This window comes from Carex rostrata, chromosome 10 (genome assembly GCF_964058835.1).
Source record: "Carex rostrata chromosome 10, lpCarRost1.2, whole genome shotgun sequence".
Classification (NCBI taxonomy): domain Eukaryota; kingdom Viridiplantae; phylum Streptophyta; class Magnoliopsida; order Poales; family Cyperaceae; genus Carex; species Carex rostrata.
This window is the reverse complement of record NC_135927.1, coordinates 6,955,385-6,967,738: the sequence shown is the minus strand read 5'-3', so window position 1 is coordinate 6,967,738 and position 12,354 is coordinate 6,955,385. Positions and strand designations below refer to the sequence as shown.

Sequence of the window (12,354 nt, the reverse complement as noted above, 5' to 3'; positions counted from 1 at the left end):
CCTTATCCGCATGACACGTCATTGATCCTATCCAGATGACATGTCATCAATCCTATCCACAAGGGCAAAATGGTCATTTCACACCTATGCCACCTTGCATGTGTAGAAGCATGGAGAAGAATGTGGAAGGGTGTGGAAGGGGTATTTTGGTCATTTCACATATAAAAGGATGAGGTGTCAATGGCATATCTTGTAAATAGGCCGAACTTGGAGGGCATTTTGGTCTTTTGCAACCGAATCTAAACACTATAAATAGGGGTGGAGGGGTAGAGAGAAAGATATACATATATGCACATTCACATGTATCTTTTCGTGCAGAAACGAATCGGTATTTTCTCTCTTTCTCGGTTTCTCTCCCAAATAGTGTTTCGGTTGAGAAAAGAAAGTTATACGTAGTTGACGTATAATCTTGCGGGTTGTTGTGGAGAATATTTACGGGATTGATGAATAGTGTTTTACCGAATTTCGCGGTATGTCAGTTTTGCATATTGATGAAACTGATCCATCGAAAATTCGTGTTTACGGGTTTTCGTCTTATTCCCGTGAATAGTGTTTTTGCAGAATTTCGCGGTTTATGGTATTTCTGGCAGAAGAAATAAACCGCTCTCCGGTTAGTCCTGGTGGATAACCGATAGAGGTATCACACGTGTGATACTCCGAGTCGATTCCTTCCCTGGTGAGGCTCTACTCGCTCGGTCTGCATTCCAACTGTGATTTGGAAACAAGGTATAAATATGTTATATTAATCTATTTAATTTGTAAGTAGATTAAAGTTTTAGAAATCAATCATGGAGTAGATCTGTAAAAGGATTAAAAGGGTCCTTGCAATGAAAGACTTCAGAAGGAACTCTGCTTTGGTCTTTCCGGCATATCCCTTTTAATTCACGGCTTGAGTTAGAAGTAAAATTTTTTGTTTTACGTTCTTTCCGCAGCTTAAGCCTAAACGGGTTTTGGTTACCGCGAAACCCCAAAAGTGGTATCTAGAAAAACCCTACAATTTTTGAACCATTCATATGACTTGAGTAGACACAAATAAATTGCATGAAATGATAGGATTCATATTTTGACCAATGAACTTGCATGAATATGATATGTTGAGCATAACATGAATTGTGTGATTGAATAAATGTATTTGAAAATGGACGAATAAGATAACTGAACAGGGGCCAATATGCTTGCATATTGAGATGTATACATTGGGTCTAGTGTTCGACTGGACCCCTCGATAACGTGACTGTAGACGAAATCGGTCCTGTCACGGGTCTAACCCTAGCGTCTGACGGGAGTTCCACGGTTGGGGCGATAGCCTCTCACTGTTGGTTGGACTTCCCAGTGAGTTGGCAGCCTCCCGCTGTTAGTTCGACTTCCCAGCGGATTGGTGGCCTTTCCAATATTGGTTGGACTTCCTATTGGTTTGGCGAGTAAATGCTTAATTGTGAAAAGTGAAAATAATATGAAAGTAGATGTAATAATAGTAGATGCATTGCATTAGGAACTCATGTGCATTTTATGTATTTTCATATTTGTGAGAATAAAGTAAAGGTTTTACAAAATCTGGACTGGAACTAAATCTCGCATTGAGATAAGGTTCGATCTCTCATTCATTTCACTTTTACGTGGGTTCCAGGTAACGAAGAGGAAGGATTCAAGTAAGGACAAGAGTGAGACTAAGCGGGACGATATATTATTGATAAATTACCACATGTTGTTTAGTTTTCATAATTCTATATTGATATATTGAGTCGGCATGGCAGTGTTGTGTTATTAACCATGTCAGCCGTGATCTTTTGTGAAAACTCTTTTGCTTATGAAATAAATGTGACTTTATTTATATTTTTATTGATGTATGTGATGTGCACACGCGTTATGTAGAAATACGTAGCGGGTTGTTCCAGGGTGTGACAATTAAAAAAAGAAGAAGATAATTTGAAGTATTATTTTGGGATAAAAAATAACTTCTTCTTCATGAGATAAATTTGATTCTCTTTATTTATTTTTCAAGTTTTTTCATATTTGTTTGAGAAACAACAATCATAAACTTTCAATTAAACGGCTATGAATCATTGTAATAAGAAACAATATAGAATAATCTCTCGATTAATAATGTTTGTTCATTACTTTTACATATGGACCCCCGAAAATATCAATATAGAATGAACCTTATATATATTTTTAGAGGAGGGATCAAGTTACAATAATTTTTGAGTTACAACAAGTTACCACAACCATTTTTTTACATTTTCAAAGTCCAAATCGTCGATCCAAACCATTAGATGTGATCTTTACAATAAAATATTCTTGGAGACCAAATTTTATATTTTTTGGAATTTTTTTACTATTTATTAAGATGGGTACAAAAACTAGTCAAATTCAAACCATTGAATTTTGTACCCATCTTAATAAATAGTAAAAAAATTTCAAAAATTGTAAAATTTGATCTGGAAGCACATTTTATTGTGGAGATCATGTTGAACGGTTTGGATCGACGATTTGGACTTTGAAAATGTAGAAAATAGTTGTGGTAACTTGTTGTAACTCAAAAATTGTTGTAACTTGATCCCTCCTCATATTTTTAATGTATGTATTATATATTAGAGGAGTGTTCAAATGCCTCCTTTTTTGTGCCTCCACCATGCCTCCATTTTTTAAAACTTTAATAATTTAAAATTTAAAACTTAAAAGTCAAAATAAAACCGTTGGATATGATCTACATCGTTTTATTTATGCACGTGTAAAAAATTATGACATTTATTTTGATTGTCATCAAGAGCTTGTAAAAAACGCAATAATGTGGATGATTTCTAGACGTTGATTTTTGAACTTATTGATTCACATAAAAACAAATTTGAAATGTGAAATTTTTTTTATGAGCACATAGAGAAAATAACATAGATCACATCTAACGGTTTTATTTTGACTTTTAAGTTTTAAATTTTGAGTTATTAAAGTTTTAAAAAATGGAGGCATGGTGAAGGCACAAAAAATAGAGGCATTTGAACCCTCCTCTATATATTATAAGTTTTAAATAAAGTTAAACCAATAAAATGTTCACGTCTGATGTCCTATATATGAAATCTGAGAGCTAGACTCCCACATTTCTCTTAAGATAAATAAAATAAAATGTTCATGTTCCTTTTACATCGAAATAAGTCCAATTCCCTTTTTTTATGTAAAAAAATAGAAAATCCAATTCTAAAAAATATATTATGATAATGTCAAAAAGAAAACATTTAAAAATTTCTTTAAACAGTGAAGACCAACATATATAAGTTTTTCTTCAACAAGAATTTCTATATCCAGAGCAATAGTTTATATAATTGATCATAAAATTAATCACGAGATAATTTCTTACTATATTTAAGTACGCAAAAAATCAAAATATTTTCCTCAAGCTATATGCACATATCTCCTTTTAGCTTGCTCTCTCAATATGTTTCAATTCCTATTTGTTTCATGGAGTTGGCTACAGTGCTACGTGTAGCATAGAGAGTCTCCGTGCAACAGCTCAATATTTGAGTTTTCAAAATTCTACCGGTCGATTCAAACCGTTCAACATAATATTCATATGAATATGTACTTGCAAACTACATTTTACATTTTTTAGAATTTTTTTATTATTTTTTTAGATAGATAGAAAATAACTTGATCTGAATGGTATATAATTTTCAGATCAAGTATTTTTCAACCTATCTAAAAAATAGTAAAAAAAAATGTAAAATTTGGTTTGCAAATACATATTCATATGGAGATCATGTTGAATGGTTCGAATCGACCGTTAGAATTTTGAAAACTCAAATATTGAGCCGTTGCACGGAGACCCTCTATGCTACGCATAGTATATTAGAAAAAAGAAATAAATCTGTGATATTGTTTAGAAAAAAAAATGTTTGAAAATAATACGATCCATTTTCTTTTGAGTCGCTATTATTATCCATTCACCCGTTAAAGTTCAAACTCATCTGTTGTCAAAAATTTGACGAAGAAACAATTTTTTTACTTTTCAAATTAGGCCATCTCCATATTAAATATTCTAAAGCACGTGGAGGAAAATAAAAGTAAAATAAAATTTCTCGTATATTTATTCTATGAAAATTTTGAAATTACGTATTTTCTCTTCTAAAATTTATAATGCAGATTTATCCTTAAAAAATTTAAAAAATATTTATTTTATTACCTTTTCTATTACATTCATTTTAACTTATATAATTCTTATTTGATCTTTCATTAAATATGTTCTATCTACTATTTTAAATTTAAAGGTTTGTGAAAACGAATATTTAATCTTCTGCTACTGATAAATGCAGTAGCCATTTCAATTGGGTAAAGATATTAACAGAGAAGTTTAGGCTTCATGCAGCGCATGGACTGGAGAATCGAAACAGCACAGCATATGATTCATGCGCTGCATGAAGTTAAAAACTTCTGCTCTAAAATCTTTACCCTTTCAATTGAGTCTACTGTCCCTGTCGGGCTGCCGGAGCCAATTTTGTTTTCTTTCCTCTTCATATATACAAATCGGCAAAAACAAGAACAGATCCAATAGCTCAATTTTGTTGCAAGTCACTGCCAGAGGTACCCCACTAGCATTTACAACCTTCCAAAATACTCGACGCCCAGATCAGTGACTTGTTTTACAAACAACAACAGAAAATTAGTAACAGAGAATCTCTTCATATTAAAAAAAGCGCGAGAAACTGGTCCCAGAAGGCGGCCCTGTAAGAGTAGTAGAGTTCGCTACCCATAGAGGAACTCATATCACCTTTGTTAACTCAAATTTTGAGTTTTGATCCGGACCGTCCAATCAATCGTATATTAAAGGGTTCCGTACATTTTACATCGGACCGGATTGACTCAGATTTTAATCGAACGGTCTGTATTTAAACACAAAATTTGAGTTACCTTAGAGAATCCAGAGTCAAGTACTACCCAATACCCATAAATCCCCCATACCTTCCCCTCACCTTCCCCATCCCCTTTTTTTTCCCTCGTTTTATAAATTATTATTATCCTCCGTTTCTCCTCTCATCTCCCCTCTGCTCTTCTCTCTTCTCCTCTCCCAATCGACGACATTACGATCAACCAAACCATCACTCTCTTTCTCTAGGCCGCGGATTCTAGAAGCTTCTGTCCGGGTCGGCCACGCAAGACCGATTTCCGGTAAGCTTCGTTCCTTCTCCCAATGGACGTCTCCAGTTTTGTTAGTAGCGCGAGATGCTTCAACAGTTTTTTTTTTTTTAAATTAGAAATGTAAAAGGCAGGTCACATCAGTAGCGAGTCAAAAGTCTATTAGGCATCCGTGATCTTGATGTGATTTGATTGTTTAATATTTGTAAATTGTAATCACCTACTTCATACTAAGTTTTGCTTACTGATTTTTTTTAATTTTCTTATTTTTTTTAAGGAAGGCAAGTGCGAATTGAGGTTGAATCGCTGATATAACAGCAAAAAGGAGAGGAGAATTTGATCTTTGAGTAGAGACTGGAATGGCTACCATTGCTTCTTCTTCAACAGTGCTCAATCTCAATCGGAATCAGTAATCTCTCTCTCTCAATTTCTGTGATGCACTTAGTACATAGTAAAATACAGACAATTTCGTTTTTTTTTTTTTTATTGTAGTGCAAAATTCACAATTTTTTCCTGGTTTTTTTTACTGGATATGCGTACATCACTAAATCTGATTCCCTTTGTGGTTGAACAAATTAAATATTGAAGCAAATTTAACTAGTTTTGTTGAATTTTTATTATCTTGAAGGGTATGCATTGACAAAAGGCACAAATTATTCAAGGATTTGAATCTGTCACAATGCTCTCCATCTACCCGGAGGGTCAACGCGGCTAACACCAAGTTGCCGAGACTGGTGGTCTCATGCTCGTCAGCTAGAGATGGCAGTGCATTTGTTGCAAAGAGCACTTCTCTTGTGGGTCAGGATCGTCAGTCCGATGTTTTTGAAAAGGAAGCTGTGCAAACAGTTTCCACTTCTCCTTATGATTTTTCAATGGATGAAGATAGCGAGATGGATTTGGATAGCCCGACTGCGGGTTTCTCTTCTATACCGGATGCCATAAAGGATATTCAGCAAGGCAAGGTTTGTTGCTTGCTTGACATAATTTGGTTTATTTGTTTACTATTTTTACTGTTACAACTTATCTCAAATTATTACTAGACTTCTTTAAATGTCGCTTCTTATAAAATGGTTACATTACATCTTTAAAACAACCAATAAAACTTCGTCCTGTTGCCACTTGTGAGGCCATACTTTGTTCCAATGGAGCGAAGCTATTATCTAGTACCTTATTATAATATATTATTAATTATACTTTTGCATCATGGCATTTTCTTATAACTAATTATATGGCTGAGATATCAACCAGACTACAAGGATTTTCTTTAGTGATTGCATAACGCACATTTATTGCCAGAAAGCCCTTATCGTTGGAATCCGTAATGATAACTTCAGTTGCAGTATTTCGGTGCACACTGGAGAATTTCATTTGGCCGTCTAAATGGTTATTTGTTAATACTTTTGTTTTCTTTATCCTTTCTGTTAGGAAATAATTAAATCATGACAACCAACATAATGATGGTTTTATTGATTTTTTTTTTTTTGAAATATAGCTGGTCATAGTAGTGGATGATGAGGCAAGAGAGAATGAGGGAGACCTGATCATGGCAGCATCTCTGGCCACTCCAGAGGCCATGGCATTCATAGTGCGGCACAGTACCGGCATTGTGTGTGTCAGCATGATGGGGGAAGATCTTGAAAAGTTGGATCTTCCCCTCATGGTTTCTTCTAAAGAGAATGAGGAGAAACTTTGCACTGCTTTCACTGTCACTGTGGTATGGCACACTCTCTCACCACCTTGTTTTAAGACAGAAGTTGCAAAATTAGGCCAAATTTAGCTCTAGTTGTGTCCAATTTTGGTTCATTTTTGGTTTGTGGAACTTGCAGCTCAGTTCTTGGGCTTGGTCAAGTGATTAAATTATTTCTTTAGGAAATTTTACTCTGGGGTGGTAGTCAGATTGCTTTATGGTCAAACTGAGCTTTTCAGTTCCTTGTGTACATATTAGGTCATTGGCAGGTCTAAGGGGCACATTCAGACCACTTTATGCCATTTATACCCTATTCAAATATTTTAATTTGGCAATCGTTATTTTCATTCACATACTTACAAATCAGCAAATCTTTTTCTTGTTATTTGTCATTCTCTTTCTTATTGGGAGCAGCTAAACACTAATCAGTGCAGTTAAGCCAAGAGTAAAACCAGCTGGCTTAACCCCCCATTGCAAGCCTCAATTGAATAGACCGTAATTTATGCTATTACCATGTAACAACAAACAAAAAAAAGTTTAGTTTTATAGAAAGCAGCAGAATTTGTCAAAACAATACCCATGATTTTAAAAAAAGAAATGGAATCAGTGTCTTCTGCAAGAGAATTAAAGTCTCATTTGGTAGTTCTTGGTAATTCCATCCTTTTCTTTTGTTAATATGAATATTCATTTATGATGGTTTATGTCTAATTAGGATGCAAAAGAAGGTACATCAACTGGTGTATCAGCAAAAGACCGCACAAAAACCGTCCTGGCCCTTGCATCAGCAGACGCCAAGCCTGGAGACTTCAATCGTCCGGGACATATATTCCCTCTTAGGTACCGGGAGGGAGGGGTTCTTAAACGGGCCGGACACACTGAGGCCTCAGTGGACCTTGCTGTGCTTGCCGGCCTTCCACCAGTCGGTGTCTTGTGTGAGATCGTCGATGAAAGTGACGGGTCCATGGCACGCTTACCGAAGCTGAGGGAATTTGCAAAGAGGGAGGGGCTGAAGATTGTTTCCATTGCTGATTTGGTTAGGTCAGTTAACTTGAGTTTTATTTGAGTCAGATCCAGAACAATTTAATCTCAATTGCTGATTCTGTGTAGAAACAATAGTTAATATGGTTAGATTGGGGGCAATTTAGGTTCCATTGGTTCAATGATTTGAACTGATGCTAATTTGGGAATCATTGGGGGTTTTTATTGCTATGATTGAGTTTGACTGAAGCATATTAAACTCGATTAGTACAATTCAGGCATACTTCATTTAATTGATATTTGATCGAGTGTTATTGCATGAATTAGGTCGGTTCTGACTTGGCACTGTTATTCACTGACCAGGTCCCATATTGACCAATTGCACAAATTGAGGGTTGCCGAAGATTTCTCAAAAAAAAAAGAGGCTAAAGGCACAAGTATAGGCTGTTACCCTACAATTGTTTTTTTGCAGTTTGTAATTTACTTAAAATAGGAATTCTCTTATCGCGACTAATGTTTGCGCAATTGAACAATCAACTAAATTACGGGCTAGTTGTCATTGTGAAACTTAGAAGAGAATGTGTGTGTGTGTGTGTGTGTGTGTGTATATTCTTTTCATTGATTGCATAATTGCGCAACCATTGATTGTGGATATAGCCCTGGACTTGCCATTAGTGAAGGATTCTCATTGCTGATATCGTTTTGATAAATATTATTAAATTAATTTTGCAGATATAGAAGGAAGAGAGACAAATTGGTCGAGAGAGCTTCCATTGCACGGTTGCCACTCAAGTGGGGCAATGTCAATGCCTATTGCTACCGCTCTCTTCTTGATGGCATGGAACATATTGCCATGGTTAAGGTACATAATTTTAGAGTTAAAAAAAAAATATCAATAAATGTTGTCTTCATTTATTTACCACTATTAAAGCTCTTATATTTTCAACCACAAACACACTGCACTCCTTTAGATACTGCACCCAACACATTCCCCATCAGTACAAATCATTATAAAGCAAATAAAGGAAAAAAAAAGTGGAATTTGCAACCAAACAATTCAACTTCCGTGTCTCAGTACCTTCTTACATTGCCCCCGTAATGATATCCTGTGTTAAACTTTATATATTAATAAAGCATTTTCCATATCGGCTTGCTTGGTTTGTAAATTACTTCAGGTATTCTTTTGTTATCATTAACACGTGGTTTCAATTCCAACAGGGAGATATCGGAGATGGCCAGGATATACTGGTGCGGGTCCACTCCGAGTGCTTAACGGGCGACATATTCGGATCCGCAAGGTGCGACTGTGGCAGCCAGCTGGCCTTGGCAATGGAGATGATAGAGAAGGCCGGTAGAGGCGTTTTGATCTACTTGCGTGGTCATGAGGGCAGGGGTATTGGTCTCGGCCACAAGCTCCGGGCTTACAATTTGCAAGATAACGGTAGAGATACTGTCGAGGCCAACGAGGATTTAGGCCTTCCGGTTGATTCCAGAGAGTATGGCATTGGTGCACAGGTTAGTTTTAGTTAACAAATCCTACAAGTAGTCATTTCAAACCTAAATAAGTATGGTGCTTTAATATATGACAATGTTTTCCCCCAATTAAAAACAACTCTGCCTCATTTAGACCTCAATAGGAGTTTGAATCCTCTGAAGTAGCTCAAATTTTGAGTTTAAATCCGGACCGTTTGATCAGAATCAGGGCCAATCTGGCCAGAGGTGGAAACACACGGGTCAGGATCTGAACTCAAAACTTGAGTTTAACTCGGGTGATATGAATTCCCTCAATAGTGTTGTTATCCATCTGTTGTGAAAACAGAGCGGATAGTGGTAAAACCATATCCATATCCTTTTTAATTTTCCGAATACGGATACAGATTGGATATTAGACGGATACGGATACAGATACGAATTAGATCGGATATTTATTAAAAAAATACTAAAGTTCATAATATTTATCTAATTATAATGGTGAATTCATAATTTTTTTTGTAATATATATTGAACTATATGGTATATATCTACAATTCGGATACATATAATTGAAATGTAAAACCATATGAGTATCCATATCCACACAGATATTCAGATATTGAATATCCACATTTATTTTTTGAATACGGATCAGATATTTATCCATATTCGGATATTGGTAGAACAAAGATGTGGGTCACTTCACTTGTTGATCAGGTGAAGGTACTATTGCTCTTGAAAAGATGACAAAACTACCCCTTTTGATTTATTTATAAGATGTTATCATTCTTCACTCTGAACAGATGTTACGAGACCTTGGGGTTCGTTCAATGAGGCTTATGACGAACAACCCGTCTAAATACCTGGGTCTAAAGGGCTACGGGCTGAGTGTAGTGGGGCGGGTCCCGCTTCTGACTCCAATTACCTCTGAAAACAGGAGATACATGGAGACAAAAAGGATCAAGATGGGCCATGTTTATGGGGCCGAGTTCAATGGCCGTCTCGACAACTCGGCCTAATCTAACCACCCTATTGACCAGCAAATAATCTAAAGACGGTTTTTGATTATTTGGGAAATTTCATCTGCCCTGCTCTTTCCGAATAAATATGGATATATTCATTTTTATTTGAAAGGGCTTAATAAGGAATATTAGGGGTTTGTTCGGGTAGTATGGAATTGCGGCGATTGTTTTTATTGGTCATTGGTTTAATCGATTGATTTATAATTGTTTTGATACAAAGAATGTTATGATTGGCAGAGCGGAAAAATAAATGGCGTATTCATTTCATAGGTGATTGAACTCGGGGAAAGAAAGAGACCCAATAAAATAAATGAAATATAACATTCTTTAGAAAATGGAGTAAATATGATGTTTATTAACAGACGGATCATGTCTACACTAAACAATGTAATCCACCTCTAATTTACATTGCTCACAACGAACTATTGACATGGTTTGGAACGTATCCAATCTTAGTCTAATGTACCAAAATAACAATATGAAGACCACCACGCTTAAGATAACACTTAAAACGAAAATTTTACATACCCACAATTTTAGAACATGCATAAGAATAAAATACAACCCAAAACCGAAGGTTCGGTATATGGTCTTAAATAAAGAAAAACTAAATTTGAAAATTTCAACCCAACGCAACTATTAATTTTTATTTGAAAAACACAACGGTCATGATATTGTAAAATAAATTACAGTCAAATTTAGTTTGAACTACACAATCTAGATGCCAGAGGGTTATATGCAATTGCCAAGTTTGAATCACCTCCTAACGCAATGAAATTATGAAACCATCTATAATCACACTACACAATCTCACACAATATAATTAATTAAGCACATGCAATTCATGAAATTATTCCTCAAATTCCTCAGAATTTGTTAATCAAACAAGACCACTTCATCTATATCTCACAAACTCAAAATCCACAATAGGAATAAGTTGGCATTTTCAATTGTGGTATTATTGAGTTTTGAGCCTTATCATAAGTCATCATGGCAAGGTTGTCTCTACCACTAGCTTTTGTAAGGTTGGCGATGACGGTCAATATTGCATGTTAACTGTTAGGGGGTTGAATCCAACGTCACGAACTGTGAAATGTTGTAATGCGATCAGAGGCGTAGACATAAAATGCTTATGTTCATACATGTCATCTTACTTTTTTTTTTTTCCGCATATTTTCAATTAATACTAATGAAGTGAAGTAGCTGCCGGGCAAGTGCGGCATTGCTCGACCAACATGCCAAGGCCTTAAGCAACCTTGGTTGCCTCTGTTTTATGTATATATATGTATAAGATTTGATAATTATATTTTTGTTATGTATGTAAGAAATAATAAGGATATGTAAGTAGAAGCAGACGCGCTTCACAACATCGATCTGCGTTTGTTTGTGTAATACTATGAAGTATGAACTGACAATTTTTTATTGTGCAATAATTTATATATTTTTAGTTTCTTCCTTTGAATAAGAATATCATTAACATTGTTTTGGTTTAAATTCACATGTTGATTTCCTACACATGATCCGACATGTAAAAATTATTTAATTTTAAATTGTGAAAGACACCAATTCAATGATTGTTTGACAACTTTTCCATAACAAGATGTTACATTCTCGTGATGTACATGATAAAAGTGGTAAAATTTATATGAACACAAAGTCTAATAATTTGTAATTGAAGTTCTTCAAAAACCACTTTGTTCATTCATTTTGGATAGTTGACTCTCAATTTGTTATGAATACGATTATTGTAATATATTCATATTATCTTAATTTATTTGGAATTTTTGGATCATTATATCTGATTCAATAGATTATCGGAGGAAATCAATGATTAATTGGCTTTTTTACTTTCAAAAAAATATTATTACTATTATTATGTAAAGAGATATTATTTTGTCTAACATATTTCAATTCCACGTCTAATTCCTCAAGCCAGTTAAAGTTGCTAAAATTTGAAATGAAAAACAAATCGTACCATCATTTTCATTTTTGAAAACCTGATATATATATTCCGTTACCTCTTTGTTTGGACTTGGTGCATTAAGACCCTATAAAAAATCCTTTACGGTT

At 34.9% G+C, this 12,354-nt stretch overlaps 1 protein-coding gene and 1 long non-coding RNA gene across 5 annotated transcripts; one reads left to right on the top strand and one right to left on the bottom strand.

The window, feature by feature from the left end:
• Positions 1 to 4,941: 4,941 nt before the first annotated feature.
• On the top strand, positions 4,942 to 10,628 carry LOC144560426 (putative bifunctional riboflavin biosynthesis protein RIBA 2, chloroplastic). Of its 4 annotated transcripts, XR_013513391.1 has the most exons (9): positions 4,942 to 5,157; positions 5,402 to 5,533; positions 5,753 to 6,086; positions 6,617 to 6,838; positions 7,524 to 7,849; positions 8,522 to 8,651; positions 9,008 to 9,304; positions 10,066 to 10,490; positions 10,522 to 10,628. XR_013513391.1 is itself a non-coding variant. In XM_078309622.1 (8 exons), exons 2-8 carry the CDS (start codon positions 5,484 to 5,486, stop codon positions 10,279 to 10,281), a joined length of 1,575 nt encoding a protein of 524 aa, XP_078165748.1. In that variant the 5' UTR covers positions 4,942 to 5,157; positions 5,402 to 5,483; the 3' UTR covers positions 10,282 to 10,628. The 4 variants fall into 4 exon arrangements, 3 of the variants coding, with proteins under 3 accessions (XP_078165748.1, XP_078165749.1, XP_078165750.1); XM_078309622.1 differs by having other exon boundaries at positions 10,066 to 10,628; XM_078309623.1 differs by having other exon boundaries at positions 4,945 to 5,157; positions 5,406 to 5,533; positions 10,066 to 10,628.
• LOC144560428 (uncharacterized) lies at positions 9,226 to 10,147 on the bottom strand. Its single transcript, XR_013513392.1, has 2 exons — positions 10,019 to 10,147; positions 9,226 to 9,362 (listed from the first exon to the last, which is right to left on the bottom strand). It is a non-coding gene; the product is annotated as an uncharacterized LOC144560428 (long non-coding RNA).
• Positions 10,629 to 12,354: the final 1,726 nt, after the last annotated feature.

Excerpts from the sequence above, each read along its gene's own strand:
- LOC144560426 (XM_078309622.1), top strand. The coding sequence starts at position 5,484 with ATGGCTACCATTGCTTCTTCTTCAACAGTGCTCAATCTCAATCGGAAT. Across the intron at positions 5,534-5,752 it reads CTCAATCTCAATCGGAATCA|GGTATGCATTGACAAAAGGC; the intron begins GTAATCTCTCTC and ends ATTATCTTGAAG. Across the intron at positions 7,850-8,521 it reads TCCATTGCTGATTTGGTTAG|ATATAGAAGGAAGAGAGACA; the intron begins GTCAGTTAACTT and ends TTAATTTTGCAG.